General features: G+C 41.9%; 1 protein-coding gene across 1 annotated transcript in view; it reads right to left on the bottom strand.

Moving 5' to 3' along the window:
• Positions 1 to 15,113: 15,113 nt before the first annotated feature.
• pcdh11 (protocadherin 11) overlaps positions 15,114 to 23,321 on the bottom strand; it is a 114,440-nt gene continuing 106,232 nt past the window's right edge. Inside the window, exon 6 of the mRNA XM_053429188.1 lies at positions 15,114 to 15,568. Coding sequence (XP_053285163.1) covers positions 15,114 to 15,568 — 455 coding nt within the window. The remainder of the gene's footprint in view (positions 15,569 to 23,321) is intronic.

Here is a 23,321-nt window from a genome sequence, read left to right as displayed (position 1 = left end):
GTATTGAACATGTTTGTTTCCTCAAGGTTGTGCGATGCAAATTAAGCATTACACCATCACTCAACACAACCAAGAGGGTGCACTGAACAACACTATGTGAGGCTGCGGAGGAGAGGCACAGTAAAGCAAGTTGAACATTGTGCACTTCACAGAGCGGATATTTCTACAGTCACTGCACTGACAAGGATTCAATTATAGGGGTGTTAATGATAGTGTCCCACCCTGGTTCATGTAGTATGACACCAACATAATTGGCAGGTGTGTTTAAGTATACCATCATTAAATGTGAACACAGTAAGAAAGTATTTAATGCCATTTATAAAGTGTGTGCCTTTAAAGTATAAGGCAGAAAAACATTTTTTTTTAAAATCATGTTCACAAAATACTCTGGAAAGATCAAACAAACATGAGTCCCTGTAGTTTTAGTACCTGTTAGTACTGTCACTGTATTTGTCACTGCACAAACTCAAAAATAGCAGTCGCTAAATCATACCAGATTTCCTTCATTCATTATTGTTTCTTGGTGAAAATGTAAAAAAACCACACAATCTTAATTATTTTAGCCACACAATGTTTTTGGGGATATCTGTCCAGTTTTTTTGTATAATCCTGTTGACAAACCAACCAAGAAAACCAACAAATAATCAAACCGACAGGGGCCGAAAATCCTAACCAGCTAGGTGGAGGTAACAATATCCAAAAAGGCTGCGTGAAGACATAGAGCCCAATATTCCAGGTAATGCAGCAGGTTCGCTGTTAAAGTACCCGTGGCCATAAAATCAGCTGTTGTATGTGATTATTTGTGACATTGATGGCATAAGGACTGAAACCAGAAAACAGATGCTTCCATCTAACCAGTCTGCTGGGCCACTAATGAATCACAAACCCCTTGAATGCTAAGTGGCATTTGCGAAGTCCCAGGGTGTGCTTGTTTTCTCTAGCCTGGAATGGCTCTCCCAGAGCACCTTCACCATGACAGTTATAGATGCCTCACTTCCAGTACCTCATATGGGCGGCCTGTCGGGTGTGTGGTGAGGCATTTTACGTTGTGATGGAAACATGTAATGGTTAACCAGTTAGAAACAGGTTTAAGTTAGAGCAACCTGCTTTATGTGTGGTTATGTTTGATTGAAGTGAAAGCATCCTTCCAAAGAGAAATCCCTCCTTCCAGGTTGATTTCCAGTTGATGATGCAGCCAACCCATCAATGGAAGTGACTGGTGGGATGTTCGAGATCTTTAATCTGAATAAGCAGCATCCTCTGCCCCCCCCGCGATTGACTTGCACGCATCAGCTGTTGTCTGCTGCGATCAATTATCTCAGATGAAAGTGACAAGTCGTCTGCACCTTTACACTGTAACATCTCCTGTGTGAGCCCCGGCCCGCGGAGTGATGGGATGTCTCTGTCAGCAGATCTGTCTCTGGAAATTCAGGCTTCTCAGCTGTGACACATGCTCAAACAGCAACAGAGATGTGACTATGTTATGGAAGAGAGGTGTCAGTTATTGAATGACCCTCCCCTCCTATATTGGTGGAAAAGAATGAGGTGTCAGAACAAAAGTGGTAATAGACTGGAATACATTAAATGATGCAGAGTGTCCAGCGGACCGGAACCTATTCTCCCCGTGTCTTTAAAGCTCAGTTGGCCAAGAAAACAGTGGAGAGCTCGTACCCATGTGTGGTTTAGGGGATTATAAAAAGGAGAGGTGTGTGTGTGTGTGTGTGTGTGTGTGTGTAAACAATGCTGCTGAAATTATCTATCAGTGTCTAAAGGGAAAGGTTTCCAATTAAGGGCTGTTTATTCAACAAATTATCAGAAAAGAGATTTTCAATAATAAAAATGCCAAATTTAAACCAAATGAGTGCGGACATGAATTAATAGAAGCAAACATGTTCAAATATGCACAATATACAACAACTTCAAACTTCAAAGTGCACAAGGTAAATTTACCGAAGCCTTTTATGAGAAATAAAAATGTCTCAGGTTTATCATCTAACAAATGTGCATGCTGACGAGACACTGAAGCTTGACATTTCGAAAGATTTCAAAGTGCACCCATGCCCCTCCCAATCCCTCTCCCCCACACGTGCACACACTTACACACACGCGCGCTTCCACACCTTCCTCTCCCGTCTAGTAAATCTCATAGCATCGGCTGTGAAAGCTGCTGGGATCTGCTATTTGGGTCTCTTTGGGGGATGCTGCCTCTTCCCACTTGATCCAAACAGTCAGCTTAGGGAGCTTGTGGCACACAGGCGTACAAGTTGCCAAGGAGCTGTCACAGGGATGTCCGCACAAAGGATTTCTGCCGCAGACTCGTGGAGTTTGATATACAGAACAGCGCTCTCCCTCGGTATTTGAATGTACATAGCGGTGGGGGGTGATCCAATTGCAGCCCCGGGAAACGTTGAATTTTAAACCGGTAACCCAGTTTGGCGACGAAATGACAGCTTGAGGAATAAAGGGGCGTCGATGAGGGAGAAGACGCAGCTCGACAACGCTGACAACACAATTTGTTTAGTGGAAAACATTCGATACCTGGTGCCATGCAAATTGAAATCAGGCAGAACTGGGAGGAGGCAAATAAGGAGCGATAATGTGGTTATCAACTACTTCTCAACTCAGCAGTCGAGACAGGGAGACGGAAAATGTATAAAAACCAAGAAGTCAACAAGAAAAAGGTTTAAAATACACAGAATTGAACCCCAACCAAATCAGTGCTCTTATTTCATCACGATTTCCCCAAACTTTCCCATCTGAATATAAACGGTGCAAACAGCCCCGATGGCAGCTGTTTATATTGTTTCTGTCACTATGCCCTGGTGATTACTGACACACCAATGTCACTCAAGCTGGACAGGTTCGGTTCAAGTGCTGCAAAAACTCCAGAGTGAATCTTCAGCCGCTGTCCATCTAATGGCATCAGAGACTGGAGCGAGCCCCCGACCACAGACAGCACTCAATCAGTCTGGGCCTTCAGACTGACCTTGCTCTGCAATCATCTAGCTACAGGGGATTAGGCAATCACTCAAACCACCTGGAAAGGACTGTTTGTTCACATCCCACAGCCTCCATCATATCACAAAAATATTTTTTTTTGCTTTAAGCCCCCGGATTCATCAATAACTCTCTGATTAGGGAGCAGCCCCAGTGTTTCGCACACAAACAAATTTACAGTGTCAATTGTTCGTTTATCCCTTTCATTTTCTTTTAGCTAGAGGCTTGCTCGTGCGCTCCTAATTGGACATTGTCTCTTGATTATATCTATTACGCAATCATGATAATGAGAAACTTCGCAGGAGATATCCAGCCTTGTCTGCTTTTAGCAATAACACACACCGAATATCAAATTTTCTCATTACTGTACATCTCTTTTTTTCCCCTTAGTTTTTCATAACTGTTTTTCTTTGTAATTGCTGTACAGTCTTCAAAAGCAGCCCTGCTTGTTAACACTTATTCTAACCAGTGATGAGGGGGCTGTCACCGAAATGCCCCCCCCTCTCACACCCGACAGCATGACAGGGTTGCTCTGTGACAGCCCCCCCCCCCAAGTGGCTTTCATACTTTACACTTTGCTCTATAATTGCTTTTGAGACGATCAAAGAAATATCAGGACTGAAGTTCACGCTGATGTTTGCTGGTCTTTATGTTTGTTCATACTGTTGTGTTGCATCTCCTTTGTTGTCTGACAGCATTTCAATACTAGAATGGTTACATCATTTTATCAGATGACTACGTTTAATAAGCTCCCTCTATTGTGCAAAAAACAGATAATTGTCACCGCAAATAATTGGGGATTAAATAACATTTTCTGAATAGTTCAGTTTTTGTGAGAATTTCACTTACGTGATTGATCAGAAAAAGAAGATGAAGAAAAAACAGTTTGTAGAAAATATTATAACTTCCCCAATTAAAATAACACACGAGCTAAGGCGACAGTTTTCAATCCATTCTCTTCTTTTGCATCAAGGTTTTAGTTGGTTGGCAGGAAAACTTCTTCCTCTCCTCTCGTTTTTACAGCCATGCCTATAACACTAAGATATTTGCTTCACACCAGTCAATGGAAACACTCACAATTTTCACGTTTCCTTTCTTGGAACTTTTCAAAAAATTCTCTTCAGATTTGCTTGGAACTTACACGGAAACACACATATTGACTCAATACAATCTTGAATTCTAGCCATTCCTTCTTTGAAAGTAAACGCAAGATGACAGATAAAAATAAACTCGTGTAAATCGCAATGTGCAGGGATCAGCTTTCAATGAAAGTCTTTTCATTAAAGCACTTGCTCATTTGGTGTAGGACTCATTGAGGCTCTGCTGAATGGAACCACACCAAGGTTAAAAGAATAGCTAGACTAAAGTGAATCAACATCTAAAGAAACTGTCGTGTTTTGGCCTTGTGGACTGAGGGATGTTGACGTTTTGCTTCCTCTGAAACCAGATACTTTGTTTTGTTTGTGAATAGCCTGATTTCGTTTGAGCTCCATGGTGTTGTTGTTTCTTTCTAGCAAAGCCTTTGCATCTTACCTCAGTGCCCTTGAGAAGATAAAGTCAACTTGCAATTCCAGTCAAAACACTCAATGACAAACGTCAGTGCATGATGTCCGCTATGCATATTCATTAGAATCTGATGCCAGATATTTGAAAGAGGACGAAGCAACTACTTAATATCTGGCCTGATAAATTTAGCGATCCTGCCTTAACGTGGTACAAGCACAGTTCATTTTCTACATGTGTTGACATGGCCTTTGTCTGTGAAACAATGAGCGGTACACAACTGCTGCCCTGACTCAGTAACATTTGACCAAACAGACAGAGAAAACGATGATTGCCTGAAGTGAGCAGCTAAGGAGTGACTTTTTAACTCACGACACCAAACGTCAACTTTGCGTATACTACCTGGACTTACTGCTAAATGTCAGTGTGTTGCTACAAATGAGAGGGATTAGCTGAGGGCATTTCCAATACTGCTGCAGCATCTCTCTCATCATCTCTGTCGTTCCCCTTGTTTCAGGAGCATAAAGCCCTGTTGCATCCTTGCTTTATACGTGGTACTTCCTGCATCCAATTACGGGGCACATTAGGGTAATTTTTTAACAGTGCTGCATTTGCATTCTGTCAGAGACAGGCGACAGGGATGTCAGTCATTAATCATGGCCCAATGAGGGCTGTCAGAGCATTGTCATGCTTGTCAAATGTCTGCTCTCTAAACTCCCTCCAGTTATCAAATCCAGATCTCTGACCCACCTTCAAAGCTCGACAGAGCTGGGGGTGACCTCCTTTGAGCAGGTAAAAGCGTGAAGGGGAGGAATGTGTGTGTCTGTGCATGTGTGTGTGTGTGGGTGTGTGTTCGCACGGTTATCTGTCGTTTCTCCCAGACTTTCCTCTTGCGTGTGTGTGTGTCTGAATGCGTGAGTGGGGGTGAGGGGTGAATTTAGTCGCCTAAGATCTCAATTAGCTAATCACAGTTTGTTTCTTTTTCTGTTTTTAGGGTTTCCAAAGTCAATACAAACATAAAAGCGAGCTGAATTTTAACAGAGGCTGGTGATTGTGAGTAAACACAAGAAGAACCCAATGATTAGATAGTGCTAAATAATGCTAATTCAGCTGTGTCTGTGCTGGGAAAAACTACAAAAAGCCACTTTTGGTTTTTCAGAGGCTGATGACACTTAATCCATGCCAGAATGCCAGATGTAAGACAATGAAATGTTTGCACTATTTGAATTGGCTTTATGTTACCTCTTCTTTTCGGTCACTCCAAATAACACCTTGATGTCCATTATCTGCACACGTAATTGCCATATTGATTTTCCCTGTTGCCTTCTTTCTTTTCATCCCACCATGCTTTTTGCTTGCCATTGTTCAAAAGATGTTCTTGAAAGTAAAGGTTGATTGCCTAGAGTAATGCTACTTTGAAAAAGGGCCATGAAAAGCCCATACCAGCGCTGTTGCAAATGTTGGCCCACAATAAAGTAAATTATAGGTCATTTATTATTTTCAAAGAACATTATGGTTTTTAAGCTTTGAAAGTTGGGAAAAATGCATACTTATAGACAGACAGACAGACAGACAGACAGATGGATATATGGATATATGGATATATATATATATATAGATAAATAGATAGATAGATAGATAGATAGATAGATAGATAGATAGATGGATATAGATAGAAAGATAGATGGATAGATGGATATATATATATATACAGATAGGTAGATGTATAGATGGATATATATATATAGATAGGCAGATGGATAGACAGACAGACAGACAGACAGACAGATAGACGGATAGATAGATAGATAGATAGATAGATAGATTGTATTTATTTTGTAATCTAGCAACAATGCAACAGCGTATAGAAACCTCTAACCATGGAAATTGATTATACATTCAAACCACAAACACAACAGCAGCTGCATCAACACTGTTGTTTTGTTTGATCTTCCGGATTTCAAAGGGGAGGGAGAAGCGTCCCACCGTCGGAGAGACTCTGACAATAAACTCCACAGAGGAAGAGCTTCAGGGACTCGCTGCCTTAACTGCAGGAAAGCTCTGGGTGTGTGTGTGTGTGTGTGCTGAACGGGAACGGGCTTGTCAGGCACAGTGGCTGCCCTGTGATACTGTCTTTAGATTCGCACAGAGAAGTCGCAGTAAAAGCAGTTTCTCTGATGTACTTCCTCACTGCGAAAGGGGCATGATGTGAACTTAGTTTCTCTTTATTACCTATCAGGCAAGCCAACATTATATATGTCTCATCTTTTTTTTATTCAGGCAGGAAACCCCTGAGAGGAACAAATAAAGTGGTAGTTGTTATTAATAAAGTAGAGCAACACAGAGAAACAACTTTACAGAGATGTATTTATTTATTTATGGAGCCATACTGGCAGCATGGATGTTGATAATGGTCTGTTGGTCAGTTCATACAATCATCCCCATGAGATGAATCCTCCAGATCCTGGTGATTCCCAGACGTCTCATCCAGGGCCACCATGAGGTTAACATCTTGAGTTTGGTGTGAAATACTTATTTTGAATATTGTACAGATATTTAAGGTCCCTTGATATTCCTACCCTTACATATCATATAATAAACACTGCTAATAACATATGAGAATATTTGCATACTAATGTAAAATCGCACATAGCTGCTAGCACACTGTCTGGGTCTGGGTCGGATATCCTATTCCCCATAGAAATATCTGTACTGGCTCACATGCATTTTACTGTATAACAAAGATCTTTGTGAAAAGAAAACTTAGAAAGTCAAACTTTGATAAAAAAACAACAACAATGGGTCAAGGGATGGCTCTACAGTGTTGCATTTAGTGTGATTAGAGGGAATGACACTGCAGAAACACTACATGAGTACCCACTTAGCTTCAACAACATTACTAGTTTGAAAACCATTAAACAGTTTTGTCTTACATAAGTAAGATCTATGGCCATTTTTCTTTTGCAAATCTTTTCACGTCAGGATTTAGCATTGTAAAAAACACATTTTAAAAATAAAGACACAGCTGCATAGATTTATTTTGCTGTACAGTCTCCTGTCAGTAATTGCTCTCTAATGGCAAGGGGAGATTTTCTGGCATGGCTTTGATTCTCTAATGTCCAAGAGGACAAGGTCAATGTTAATTACCAGCAATTACCCCAAATTTTGACGAATCATTTGGGTTGTCTGGCAGTGGAGAGCATTGTCTCTGACCCCCTTTCAAACCTTGCCATAAATACTCAACTGAGATCAGACTGAATGTGGTTATTCATTGGGCCTGGCCATATGGTTATAATCATTGTGATGGTGCTCGGCCCACTGGGTGACAACTACTGGTCTCTCAGTAATGGAAATACTAGAAGAAGCCAGTCCGTGGAAAACAAAGTATTTCACCACCCGTCACCCACTTTTCTTATCTGGTGTCACCTGATTTCCACAGGTTGATGCAGTTTTAAAGACTCGCTCTCTCTCTCTGCTTATGTATTTATGTTGCTCAGAGATGTGAAGGACAGTTGTGTGCTAGGTCCCAGGGGTAATCTCTGCAGAGGGTCCCTAAAGGTTCAGCAGAGATGGAAAGAAACTCCAGAGAACCTCTGCCCTCTCTGTGGAGTATACCCCACAGAAACATTAAAGCATGAGGGAGCAGAAGCTGTAACTGGCTAGGAAAACTACTGAGGGAGGGTTAGTCTGTCTTTATTCTTATGTTCTTTCTTTTATGTAACATTATTCATTTTCTTGTCAATAAATTGCCATGTAAAATAAACAAATGGTGAATAAATAATTATGAATACATTGAATCAAATGCTTTATTTTTATCAGGTTAATTGGTTTCAGTGTTTTTAACATGAGATCTGACTGGAATTAAAATCTGGTTTATTTCTTGTAGTAGTCATAGTTTTGGAATCGTGGTTTGCAAAGTTTTATTAGATAGCCAGCAGAGTCGAGAGCACAATGAGGAAGTGTCAGCTTGCACAGCAGGATAATATTGGATCCTAAGCCACCCGGAGATAGGCTATCTTCTCTCTCAAAAATCCTTTACATTAACTTTACATGAGTCACTCTGTTTTCTGGTTGGCAACCTTCTTCTTTGTGCAGGCAAAAAAGAAATTTCATTTTGTCTTTCGGGGCTTATCGCGACCATCTCATTTTCTCACACACAAAAAGCGACGTTTTTATCCATCTGCTGACCTCATTTTCATGGCCAGGCTGAAATCGTCGAGTGGAATCTTCTTTGTGTGTACACTCAGCCGTCCCTTGGATGTCGTTGGCATGTCTCCGAAGCAATTTTCTCAACTATGAATAATTCACCAGATATTATTCCAAAGGTCATCTTATAGTAATTAGTACCCTGCTGTTGACTAAACAGCCTCAAGGTACCTGATGGCCAGTTTAATTACAATTTGAAATGAGTGTACTGTTTGACAATCCCTATATGTTCTCCTGACACTTCAACAGATGACACCTTGAGAACTAAGCAGGCTTACAATAAGTTGGCTTGTTAGCAGATGGGGACGGACTGCCCGTGTGTGTGTCCGGGCTTGTGTGTGCGCTTGGGGTGGAGGTGGGAGGCCACAGAGTGTGCTGTTAGATCACAAAATCCTTACTGCTCAAATATGCAGTAATTACTGGAAATGCAGATTGGTGTTGTTGAGTATGCATGTGTTTTGACAGTGCGGACGTCCTCGGCACAGACCCTGTCTCATTATTAACCAATTACCATGGAAAACTAGCGGGACGGGTCACAGCCGGCTCTCTTAAGGAGGCTGGGGACTGAACATATGCTGAAGATGCAGCGAGATGACACAGTCCAGCAAGCCTTTGGCACGGTACGAGATACATGACATGGCTCTTTGTGTCGCGCAAGTTAGGAGTCAGCGCCGGGAGATCCTGTCATGTCCTGTTGTCGTGAACATCAACCCCTGCACTGCACTGTATGCTTTAGGTTTCCTCTCCGAGGGACTGCATGCATTCATAAGAGAACAGTGTAAAAAGCAGTAAGTCAAAAGGGCCTCAGGTAGGATACATAGCCCAGGGGGGATTGTCGAAGCTGTTGCCGAGTTAGCCTTTGAGGCATCAAAGCTCTCATAGATGGATGGATGGATGGATGGGTACAGGGATGGATGGATGAGTAGATTTACGGATGCACAGTCCAGATTTATGACAAGGAATGGACCAAAAAGTCTGAAATGAAATCAAATGTATAAAAATAAAAATAAATCCATGTACAGTTTTGTTTTCTATATTTTCACCGTGTATGAGTGCAAGTGGCCACAGGTATAGTGGAGAGCCTGAGGGTATCACTGAAAAGATGATGATGATGATGCTCTGTGAGTCAAACTAAACCACAGCTTGTCATTCTGAGCAGCCACAGCAGAGGCTTTTCAATCACCCTGACTTAGAGTTACATTTACCTCTTGGCCCTGGGACCAAAAGGCTAAAATCAAGGGTTTATTGTATCGTATTGATTTACTCGTCTGCTTTACAGGCAACTTCCTAGAGTCTATGGCCTATGCTGATATGATAATGTCTGGACAGTGTATTGAGTAGAGGAGCCACCTGGTGACGGGAAGCACATTGATTTGGCTCGTTGGACCAAATCAAAAAGGTTGATCGAAGCAGAGATCTGACCCTCCACTCCCAAAGCTTTACATATTCGGACATAAATAACTTGAGAGTTTTACTAAGTGTACAGATGAAAATTAGCATTTGATTGGATTCAATATTTAAAACACCCCTGAGTTCTGCCTTTCATCACTGCAATCCAGTGGATACAGGAAGCTATTTTAATTATTAATAGTGTAAAAGTCCTGGAGTTTCTTATGATAAGGTAAAACTAAATGTTTTTCACATCATGTGGGAGGGAGTGTAGCTTAAAACATAGAAATATGAGCATCTACTAATATCAACAACACGTCTGCACAAACCCTAGGGGAATTCTCGAATGTCTTTGAGCTCATTGTTTTAGTTCTCCAGCCCACAAGTCACCAGTTTTGTTTCAGTCTAATTTATTTGTGCTTTAATGAGCATGAGCATTGGCTACAGCAGGTATCTGTTTTCAGGGAAACAGCTCTATACCACAAGCTGCCAAGCACCAAAGAATAAAGATAAATATGCTGGTGGCCAGATCATGTCGCTTTTAATAACAAAAAAGCCAAATAATTCTGTCAGACATTAGTGGAGACCAAAAACAGAGTTAAAAGGAGAGGAGAAGTGGCTCAAATACTAATGTTGCTCCGTATAAAGTGTAATTATGTGATTCGTGGCTGGTTTTTCCATATCAATTTTATATTGTGACAATAGTCAGGGTCTTGATTTTGCAGTTTGTTTTTGCGAATCCAACTCCCTGCCTCTGCAAAAAAATGATTTTTTTAATTGACTTGATGCATCCACATTCTTTGCATTTTGTTGGAAATGTTAATTTTGGAAATTTAGAGAATCTTTTAGATTTAATATGAATGTATCTACCGCCAACAAGCCTGAGTTTAGCTGATGTCCATAACATATGATATGGTATTTTTACATTTTATGGCTGCCAGTTTAATTGTCATTTGTCAAGTAGTGACATACACGTATATGTCACAGGCCATATATCCAGCGGCATTCATTTCCAGAAATTACGAAGTTGAAATGCCATGTCCGACTTTCATTAGCTTGTAATTGCAATAATTGGAAAACAGTGACAGTGTGCTCTCGTGTCGCATCTATCGCTGAATGACAATGTTCTCGAGCAACGATGTAAAGTGAAGGACAAACACGATCCAAGCATACTTTGAGGACGCAATATTTAATGGCTCAAGTAAAATTCAATGACAAGAAAAATCATTTCACCATATGGAACTTTTTTTTTTTTTTTTTCATAGATTTAAATGGAATATCTTACAAAGGCATGACAACACAGACTGTATAGCTTAAACTGACCAATACAGATTCGCTGGCAAGCATTGAAGCCTTCTCTCAAAGCAAAACTCCACCTGACTCACTGATGACTAATTTACAAGCATATACTTAAGTCTTATATCATATTTTGATATAGTTTTTTTGTACAAGATACATTTGTGTACATAAAATATTCTGGCAAGGTGCATGCCAGTATACACGTATGTGCACACACACACATTCATACATGCAAGGAGACGCGCACATTCCCCCTCACACATACATACAAGATCACCTATAAACACATTCAAACACACTCTCATCGATATTATGCATATGTAGCCATTTACATTACAAGAGAGATTGTCATCTCATCACTTCTTTCCTTTTGAAACAACATAATGAATTCCAGTACATAACCTGTTGCTGTTCATCTTTCCGGTTTGTCTTTCCAGTTTGTAACCATCGGTACGAGTTCTTAGGGGTACTGCTATGTACAATTTAAAATCAAGTTAACCTGACAGTATAGATATTTGTGTGTACGCGGAGGCATAAGTGGTACGCACATTTCACAAAGTTCGAATGTGCACACTGTATAACATTTGCTTTGTTCCATAAGACAGACAAACAGGTAGAGTAGTAAACACCAATACGGACACTGAATCTAATGACGGATGCGAGGACCCCACAGGGCAAGTGTCAAAACGCCCTGTGCGAGTCCAAACAGTTCATGCAAATCATGACACGGGTGGGCATGGTAATTATGACACACATTTGAATAGAGAATTTTCAGAAACTTAAAAAAGCAATTTCCAGTCTTAAGTATAATGTCTTTTCTATTTCTATCACCAGGGCAGAGGGAATTAGAAAACTATGAAAATAGCAGAATGAGAGCAGAATCGTGCAAAGTGAAAACATGTCGTCACATCTTGTCTTTGTCACTGAACGTTTTGTGAGCGATGAAAAACCTTTGACACAGTCAGACGAGCATCATCCCAAAGAAACAAAAACAAACAAACACACATATGTTATGCTCCTTGCTTAGAAAATAAATTAATAATCGAAACACCACTACGTTTACCTCTAAAAGGGACTTATGGTAAAACGATATGTTACTGCGGCAGACAAAATAACTTATGTTAGTATCAAAAGCAACATCCTACAGATGTACATTCATGCAGTTACTGTACTGTTCCCTCTTCTTTTGATTAATGTAGCTGCTGCAGCGTTACAGTACATGTGGGTTATGTAGGCAGGGACAGTTAAAACACAGTGAGAGTTACACGTAGGTAGTATTGTGCTAACTGTACACGTGTGATTGGATTAATGATTCCACACAATCACGTTCCTTTTGCAGTGTGTGAAAGTGTATCATCTCTAACTTTTCTCATGTTTTTTTCTCTCCCTCTGCAATATGAGGAAGGGCACAATTTACTGTGTCATATTTATAAACACTTTCTCATTGTTAATGAACGGGAAAGTCCGCTCTTATTTTTTCAGTTTTATGTTTGTTCAAACGGTCCAACCAGGGATTGATCCGCCCGATTTATTCATGTGATCATAAACAGAGGCTGAAAAGACCTGGGGTAACTATATCACAAATTTTGGATTTGCGTTTGTCAGTGATAAAATTCCAATTTCCTGTGACATCATGATGCAGGTTCCCTTTGATATACGCTCCTTTTGATTAAATATGAATTGTTTGTACCATGTGGTGAAACATGTCTATCCTTGGAAATGACATGGGAAGTGAGAGAGAGAAATAAAAAACATCTGAGTATTAGTAAATGAGCTGTAATTGGATTCCCAAACTGGGACGTTTCCTTCAATCTGTTTATAAGAGGATTTATTTAAGTTACTCGTTTTGAATTAAATCAATTTTCACAATTGACTGAGGTGGAATTGAATTATCCCTGTCTGTGTCCTTGACACACTGCTCCTTTTAGTGATCATCTCAGAGCCTCAGATAGATTCTCTTCATAATGATAAGAGTCCTGACCCTATGGTATCAGAGAGAATGGGCGTGCTAGCTAAGAGCATGCAAACACAATTTGCCTTGCGCCTTCCCTCGAGAATGCCACGTTGCATTATAGATTTAGGCCTGTTCCCAATTTGCAGGATGGTACAAGAAAATGAATCATATACCTGATGATGTAGACACCTGGCTTGGATGTTACTGGGGAGAAAAATGGATATCAGCAAAGTCACTTATTGCTGTAGCAATAGATTATGCTGTACCCAATCTGTTACGAGAGAGTTAGTCCGATGTAGTTATCATCATCAGTACAATTTGCACACACAGGCAGTGATGCAGTGTGTTCGTGTGAAACCATGGTGAGAGGCAGCCTGCAGGAAGGTCCTTTCAAATGCTGCCAATGCCTATTATTATGACAACTGCAAGAATAACTTTAACATCAATAATTAACTTAGACTCGGGACCCTGTATGCATGTACTCCGGTCTATTATTCCGGTGTCAACACGGATTGTTAAGAAAACGATAATAGAAACTTTGCAGCTGAACTGAGCTATATGACGAGGCAAAATATGAATGGAAGCATTAACATAGGTGTTTGCATTGAAACAATCGGGAAGAGAGCGAGTGTGTGAAGCTGCTCTTTTTCCCCCGGGCGCCTGAAACCTTTTCATTACCTCTACATGTGTGGAGCATGTTTCTGGCCAGCCGAGAGAATCATTCCAGACCTCCTTACCACAATGAGGGTCGCCTCTGAGATCGCGCATCAAAGTAATTGGACTGAGAATTTCATAATTGGCTCCATAGCTGTTATAATGTGAGAGTTTATGAGCAGAGAAAAATGGAAGAAACACAAACAAAGGAATGGAAACAAAGGGTACATTTTCAAAGCGCATCCATCTGCGCCTTTCGAGGCTAAGCTACTGATATAATGCTAAGAGTGAAGATTTTCCTAATAGAGTTGGCAGAGATGAGGCGACCACCGTATGGAAATCATCCTGGGCACGTGTGTGTACCTGCAGGAGTTTGTGTGTCTTTCTTCTGAAACAGTTTGTGTACTGGTCCATGGTGAAAATGTAGAATACAAAAGCTTGCCGGTGCTGTCTAACATTGGCCTAGTTATGCTTTGTAGACTTTTTTTTATCCTTCTACAGTCCCCTGACCAAAATAGACTTCTGAAACTCGTTCATTGAAGACAAAGAAACATCTCCCGCCACCGAAGGAGTTTGTGCCGCGTGTTATACAGAGCAATACTTCACTAGAACTTGAACACAAACACTGTCCACCCAGAGCTCATAATTAACATTTAGCCCAGTTTAGCGCACTCAACATAAAGTAATGTATTTTTATTTGTTTCTGTGCAAGGGAACGTTTTTTTTTTAGCTGGGCCCAAGGACTTTAAAGCGTACATCGCCCTGTCATGTCACTGAGCAAACATTGTCAAAACCCAAAGCAAATTTTTTCTTTTTTTTTCTGTGATGAATCTACTTTGGTATAGAACTACCTTTTATTTATTGTACATGGGTCTGCTATGTTAACACTCACATTTCCTTCCATAGACTTAAGCTGTCAGACGGATCCCGTACGGTTTTGTCTGAATAGCATCGTCATGATGAAATCCGTTCTCAGATGTCTTCATCCGTTAAACTAAGCAGGAGCTGGTCAAAGTTATTCAAATTATGCATACCTCCACACGTACGCATACACACTGATCATAAGTCACTGACAAAAAAACGTCAAAGGAGGGAGTCACAGGTACGACGCTTACAACTGGTGCTCATGTAAGAAGGAGCTGCTGCCCCCAGTGGGCGTCTGCTGACCGGGGGAGGAAAAAGTCGCCAGGGGGATGACCTTGACGGTGTCCTCCTTCTTACTGCTGCAGTGTCTGTCCAGGGTGTGGTAGAACTGCGGTCGGTTGATCCCTTTGTCCAGTTCATCCTTTTTGGGCACAGACCTGCCCAGGGTATGGCGGCCATCCATGACCCCCATGCCTCCCATGTTAGCTCTGGCTCCTCGGGCACAGCTCTGCTGGAAGCCAAAAGAGGGGAGGGTACCAATGATGACGGCGGGGTTGGAGGTGGGGCTGTTGCTGCCAGGAACCTGGAACTGGGCCAGCGCTGGAGGCATCCAGCAGCTGTCCGAGTGGCCCAGTATCAGACACTCCTGGGTACAGGTCTCAGAGGCCTCAGCCAAGGCTTTCTGCAAGTTCACCTCAATGGCTGTAAAAGAAAAAGAGAGAAAAAGAAGAAAACAACATAGTTAATCTAACAGGTCAGAACATACACACTGCAGCTGAAATGTTTTTTTACCTGGGTGTTGTACAGGCACCGAGTGAACTCATGAATAATGTGAACAGAAGACAGTTGTCATCTTATTAGTTTTTGACCCACAAAATGTCAGCCTTTTAGAGAAATGAAAGTCAGTGATAAATGTTTCATTTCATCTCGTAATGAGAAAAACACCAGCAGAGCATTTCATTTCCATTGGTATTCCCGTGACTCTGTCTGTTTACCTACACTATGCAATGAATTCCCAGTAGCTTAATTAGAGTTAGAAAAAAATATGTCTCGCTGTGTATGTCCCGGATTGGCTTTAGTGTAATAAATATTTAATGAACGTCTTAACAAAGCGTTGTTTATCTTCATCACTGTCAACGTGGCACACCTTAAATCCTTTTGATCTTTCAGAATCCAGAATGAATCTGGTCAAATAAGAAAAGCTCAAACAGTGAGAACTGGAAGAAAAAATAAAAAAAGCGAACAGCAGGATCCTTTTCCTCATTTAGCTATAATTAATAAACGTAGCTAGTTCTTCCAGCATTAGGTCGCATGCGTGGAACCGAGGGAAAAATCTGTAAACTGAACGAGCAGGCGACTGGGCAAGGCTAAACACTCAAACTATCTTATCTCATTATCCCGGCACATGTGGAATGAGTCTGAGATGAGGCCTCAGCATTGAGCTTCAGCAATAAAGCCTGTCAAGCCAGATAATTAGAATGTAAAACAGTATGCACCAAGGCAACCGGCAGCCTGTGGTGTTGTGTTTCCTAGGCCCTCGCAAAGAAAAGACGGGTCCTCCTTCAAACATCACATCGCTCCTCTAGGCCTCAGCTTCAAGCTGTCATGTAGAAATTATTTAGTATATTTGCATAAGTAAGAATGCTATAAATAATTAAGCGGCCGTAGACCCTAGTACACTGGGACAACAATTTCCTTAACACATAGAGGGTGTGTTATTCTATTCCAGACATCAGCACATTTTCCTGCTATCTAATTGTGGTTTGACGGCATTCTGAAAAATGGAAATAAACATTATTATAACTCTGTGTTAGTGATAACAGTCTGGCCTCCCAAAACTATCTAGATCGCTGCACAACGGCCCAGTGCCCTCACTTCGTTTTTTGTATCTCAGGTGCAGATTGAATAGCACAGCATCAACTTTAATTACGGAAGCAGTGTCTGAAAATGAATTGCCTGGTATAAATTGAGAGGATATATTTGGACTGCCCACGTGGAGTCAAATCTGTCCTCTCCTTATTGAACTGGAGCCTTGGAGCCGGAGTGTGTAAATCCCCAGGGCGGTAAATGTGTCACCTTTCAGAGGGTCACTAACTTCATTAAGGCTAAAATGGATGCTACGTTCTCATTCTCTGAGCTGGCACAATAGGGCCGAGCCCGGTCGCGGCGGCTCCCCGACTCAATCTGTCTCTCCGTGTGTTTCCTGGTGTGTGTGATGCCTTTTCAGAGCAGCGCTATTGATGAGGTAATACCATTAGCATAAACGCTGCCTTCGTCGAGCACGCTCAAACAACTGCTTCAGGGTTCCAACCAAAAACAGACACACATTTAAACGTGTGTGTCTTTTCCTTCCATCCTCCTCAACATTAAATGATTGGCACAGCTGCCTTTATTGTGGCGTATCTCACCAATGAAAGGCAGTCTGAGGCTCAGTGACTTCACACGGCTTGAACTCACAGCAGCTCTGTGTCAACAGCCTTCAGTGCCTCCAGCTTTTTGGCGTGCAATATCTCACATATCTAGCCTCTCCGAGAGACACGGGCCCGCACGATTCTCTATTCCAGTGGGATAGTTCGCCGAGGTGGTGGCAGGTTGGGAGGGTGGAAGCGCGGCGTGAGTGATGTCGCAGACAGCTCTGGCTGCTTGCGTCAGCTGGAGGTATGCCGCAGCCTGCTTGTGATGCCGCCGTCTTTTGTATTCAGGGGAAACAACTGTACCCCGCAGAGCCTTCTGGAGGTATCACACATTACTGACGTTTGCAGATCCCCTGATGCTGTGAACTTTCTTTCCCGCCTTCCCTTCAAGGAAATTTGAATGGCAGACAAGAGGGGATAATGGCAAACAATGGGGTGTATTAGACAGCGCGACTGAGCTCAGACCGTGTGTTCTCATTTGAGATGATTCATCTCCACTGAGCAGCGGCGGCGCGGTTGAAACCCAGCCCTGATACCTGTTTACCCGCTCTGTGGAGTTGACTGAACATCTAAAACGAGTTCAGATGCAATCTCCCCAAATGACTGACTTCTGTTGACTCCAGAAATGAGATGGTATTTAATTTGTTTTCTGATTCAATACAGCCTGCGGGCTAATTTGATTGCTCTGTCACAAGGTAATCTATTATCCATGGTTTGCCGACACCCCACTGTGCCACCGCTCTCGGTTTCTACTTGATCGTATGGTCATGCACAAGGTCAAAACCAGTGGACGCCTACAGCAGTCTTGTTCTGCAACATCAACACATCCTTTGGCCAGCCACTGATCGAACGCCGCGGCATCCACCTTCAGCTGACCTTCCACTCGAGCGGTCAAACATTACAGCTCGTGTAAACATTGGACACATTTAGGACAGAGGTGTAGGAGAGTGCCGGACAGCATGCAAAGCAAACCCAACCAATGTTTTTTGAGCGAAATGAAAATATTTGCAATTTGACTGAACACAAGGTGGGGTCGGCGCAGTGCAAGCGCTTCTCTGTGATGTGTAATATTTGAGTTAAGAGGATATGTGAGGCGGTTCAACGAGATGAATCGAATGTAATGCAATATTTTGCAATTCGGTTCAGTTCAGTGGGGTTTCAAGTGTTGGGGTTAGGCTTATACATGAGACATGAAGTGTTTGCGTTCAGACTTTTAAGTAAATTAGAGCGGGGGTTTATGTTGATACAAGCCAGGGGGAAAGAGCATTTTTGAGCCAACAAATATGCAATCAAATACTGCGAGTATATTTCATTGGACTGTATTGTGGTGTACAGTTGCTTGATTCATTTTCAAACACATTGTATAATATATCAACCAATGTATCTGCAGGGTTTCATCTATAACTGTCCATGATTTGATGATGTACTAGCATTAAAAGAAACACCTTCACATTCTACGTTTGACCAAAATAAAAATGCATAAAGCTCATTCCTCCACCAAGGCTCAATCAAGCTGCACTCATTCGCTCATACTTTAATATTTCATTCCCTTAATATGTCCGCTCATGTCAAGAAAGAATTCCTGTTTCCACCCTGGAATCTGGATCCACACTAGGATCTATTGGGTTTTTTTTCTTGACGCAAACAACATCCTTCCTCCAAGTTTTGTGGTAATCCGCACACAGTAGTTTTGGAGTATTCATGCTAACTAACAAAGAAAAACAGATACGCAGAAAACATAACCTACTTGGCTGAGGTAACAATAGAACCCCGTGCACGATGCACCAGTGTTTCCATTTTTTTCTATAACGGTGGTGAATACAGGATTACATATGCTGCGTATACACATGATATTTTGCCCTTTTACTGCACTGGTATGCATTCAATCTCCCATTTTTCACTAATTGCCATGAAATCCACTAATGCACATAGACGGTGTGACAGGCAAAACACACACACACAGACACACACACCTGTATGCACGCACACAAACACACACAAGATGCATATTAGCCGCCTGATTAGGGCTTTTCACTAAAATAGTGAGATATTTAACATGACAGTTAATGATTTTTACTGACAGAGCTTGTTACATCTTGATGAGCTTCACATTAAGATCTGCACACATATCAAGACTCGACTCATTATTTCAGCATGCATAAACTCATTATTGCTAATTAAAAGGATAATTGCATGCATCCAGGACATTAAATTCCTCAATCAGCCATCAGGAAGGTGGACTAGGCCCCTGACTCATCCTTCACTGTTAATTGGAACAATCTTTCGAATTCTTTCGCCAGGAACCTGCGCTCATCAACAGCACATATTGTCCTGTGAAAGCTTTATGATGCTGTGCAAACTGCCTCCGTGTGAGCATGCATGATTATGGCCCTATTTAAATTATATTTGTTTGTTTTACAATGCTGTAGCTGTATTGTAGTTTATATGGTCCACCTGTAGCCCAGGACTGCAGCCTGGTCCCCACGGTTGAGATATATTTTTTAATTTTTTACAAGGTGATCTTTCTCCTTTCTTTAGTTTTACTGTCGAAGGATTTCATACATGGTCGTTTTTCTTTTTTACTGTAGTTACACAACCGCTCAAACATATCCCCGAACATAACAATGCCAAGACAATAAACCTTTCACCACCCAGAGTATTATCACCTGGAGCTACACCCCCATCATTGTCAGGTAATCTGGGATCAACAGTTTTTTTTGTTGCCACACACTAAAATTAAAATGCAAAGAGGCGGAATATTCAGCTGCATGAGATGTTTCAAATGGAGACCTTGTCTTTACAACCATCCCTAAATACTGCATGTGCTGTAGCTATGATGAGTGACAAAATAATATCATTATCATATCATATGTTCTAGTGTGATAGGCGATGAGATCAGGGGGAGAGTGGGAGAAAAGAAAATCACACACACACGTGAACATGAGTGTGTCTGCGTGTGGATGACGACCGAGAGATCAAAACTCGTGGACGATTCTCTCAAACCAAGAGAATCTCCGGTGAAATAATTGGGTTTGTAATTACCAGGACTTTTAGAGAAATGAAATCACAGCTCTGGCAATCATCATTTGAAGAACGGAGTAATGTCTCACTTCAACAGGATCGCAAATATGAGACAGCCCACTTATATTCTTGATGCATTTCACCATTCCTTCTCGGGTATCATACTTATGATGCACACTTAGGACTGCCTCATAGTTTGTATGATGTGTAGGATTCAAGTTCTATTCAAGATATCACAAAGCTTGTGAGAGGCTGCAGGAAAGAAGACTATTCTTTAGTAATAATTCTCTTCATAAACATTACTTTAACAATTAAACAATATGCCGGCTCAGAGACAAGGTCTGTGCCTCCTCTGCCAAACCTGTCTCTGTGGCAATGAGTCTGAAAATGAACTTTTCTCTGCTCGCAGACTCAAAGGCTATTTGTTTTTTCTCTATCAGAGGGAGGTGTGGTATAATCCCTGGCGAAGGCAATAAGGGCCGTCACTGTCACTGCTGACAAGGGCGTGGAGGAGGAAGTAAATATTCCATTTTAGCAATAAAAACTTGGCATGCTCTTCGGAAGGGCAGAGACCGGCACTGCCGTAGAGGTCAGTGGTGCCATGTAGGAGGCTGACATGTATTAAGATCTATAAGGAGCTGTGACAGCTTGTCAACGCCTACTGTAGAATCTCATTAACAAGATTTTATTATAAAATCAGGAATGAAACAATGGTAATATCTCGATACAGCCTGCTTTGATCTCCTCGCCGGTGATGACATGGTCTGAAGAACAGTCAGGGAATGTTGATCAATAACTCACCCTAATGACAAAGTGGATTTTTTCTCAAACATAAATTTCACAGCAGTTCTTTGCAGCGGCGATAAAAAGTGCGACGTAAGAATCAGCAGAGCCATTGCTCCTTCTTTTTGGACTTTTTAAAACAGATAGTGCCAGATGTAATAAATGGCCCTTTTTATACAGGGGACAATGTGATGCAGATAAGAGGGGACTGGGGTTGTCCATATATACTCTAGACTAATTACTTTTGATGCATTTACTGAGACACCGCCGACAAGTGTGAGTCTCCGAGCCACATGCGTATTTATCAGCACTTGTGGGACCTATACAGTTCATCGCCTGTAATCCATCTAGCCTTGTCTCCTCTCGACCCCGTTAGCTTTCCTTGTGTTTGACCCATTGTAACTGAAAGTAATTGCAGGCAGAAAACAACATCTAATGATTACTTTATCGGGGAGTGTGGGAGCGAGTGAAAAGTCACAGACAGGTACTTTCAACGCGAGGAGGAGGCCTTTTTGTTCTCAACACACAATTTCAGACAACAAAGAATATTATTGACTTGGCTGAGATTAGAACACCAAAACAAATAACAAAGCACAGGGAGAGGACAAAGTGCACGGAGGGAGAAAGGATCTCTTGAACAATCCAGGGCCACGCGCTCGCCTCTGTCTTTTTGTTGCCATTGATTAAAAGTATGTTATAGGTTGAAGCGACCGTTTCCCCAATGAGAATATACAACAGCAACAGAATGTGAAGACTTAATTTATTGTAAATCCCTTTTCTCTCCGAGTCACCTTTGTTGTCGCTTGTTGAAAGAAAGAAAAATCTAAATTTGTTTATGTCCTCGGCATAAAATGTTCTCGGAAAAGCAAAACGCTGACATCAACAACCGCACTTGTGTGATTTCCACCGACAGAGAGCCCAGCCGGGAAGGCAGAGCACAGAAACAGCTATTCTTCGCGACACTTGACTTTCCGTGTGTGACATTGGTTGATTACATCTCCTTCATTATATCTGGACCACTGTTGGGCCTCCCTACCCGGGGACACGACGCGGGGGCAACCATCAACACAATCAGGCCTGGCCAAATACCCAGCATGGGCCAGAGACATGAGAGGTGAAAACACCATAACAATCTGCAATCAGGCCTCATCACCGCGATGACACACAGAGGAGGAGGCACAGAGTTACTACGGGGGGTAGAAACACAAGACAGGCTCGTGTACAGTAGACGTGCGCACACACACGCACACACACACACACACAGAATCACACGCACACACACACAGAATCAAACACACTTTTCAAGCCATAATTATTTTCTTTTTCAGTCTGTACTTGTGCAGAATTTGGATGATAATGTAGACAAACTGGAAGGGTGCTGTCATTGACGAGGAAAGTATTCCCAAATGCATATTTATAAGGTTAAATATAAAATGCAATGCACGCAATGGATAATGTGAGGTCACTGGAAATGAAAGTAACGAGCGTGGGATGAAAAGGAAGCAGAAATATTTGAGAGAGATTGAGAACAAAAGGAAAACAGGCTGATTAAGTGGAGCCTGACAAAGCTGTCTTGATATCTGCGACAAGATTGGATTGTCCCAGCAGGACTGAACCATCGTAATTTTGTGAATTTTCAGTCTAACAATGAAAATGTCACTTATCACGATTAGATTCCGATTTTAAAATCAAACATGGAGGCTGATGTGCAGCATGCGGGTCTCCTCTGAGATCTGAACCTGTTGCATTTAGAGGAAACATTAACCTCAGGATGTTTTCTGATAATAAATGAGGCCCCTGGTTCACGTGAGGGAAGCGAGACTACACAGAGACCAACCAGCCACCACTGCGCCGCATCCTGTGTCATGTAACAAGCAAATCCATCACGCTGACCTATTGCCCCCAGTTATTATGGAAAACAAGGATGAATCACATTAGCATTGAGGAAGAAGTTCCCAGATCTGTGCGGCCTGTCTGTGCAGCCGATGGATTCCGCAGGAGGAGAAGAGAGGGTAATAAACTAGGTGCCACTGCATATGCTATATATCTTGCAGTCATTGATGATTAGCTCTGTTTTCCCTTAGCCATACATTACTGTTATTGCCTCCCCGGCCCCGGCAGATAGGAAGTGGATACAAAAGGATCGTGAAGCCCATCTTTCAACGGATAACTGGCATGCTGAGAACCACTCAGCACCGGCGGCCGCATAGTTTTAGTGCACGAGTGACCCGGTCACG

Source organism: Pleuronectes platessa, chromosome 8 (genome assembly GCF_947347685.1).
Source record: "Pleuronectes platessa chromosome 8, fPlePla1.1, whole genome shotgun sequence".
NCBI lineage: Eukaryota > Metazoa > Chordata > Actinopteri > Pleuronectiformes > Pleuronectidae > Pleuronectes > Pleuronectes platessa.
The sequence above is the reverse complement of the archived record's forward strand: the minus strand, read 5'-3'. Positions and strand labels throughout refer to the sequence as shown.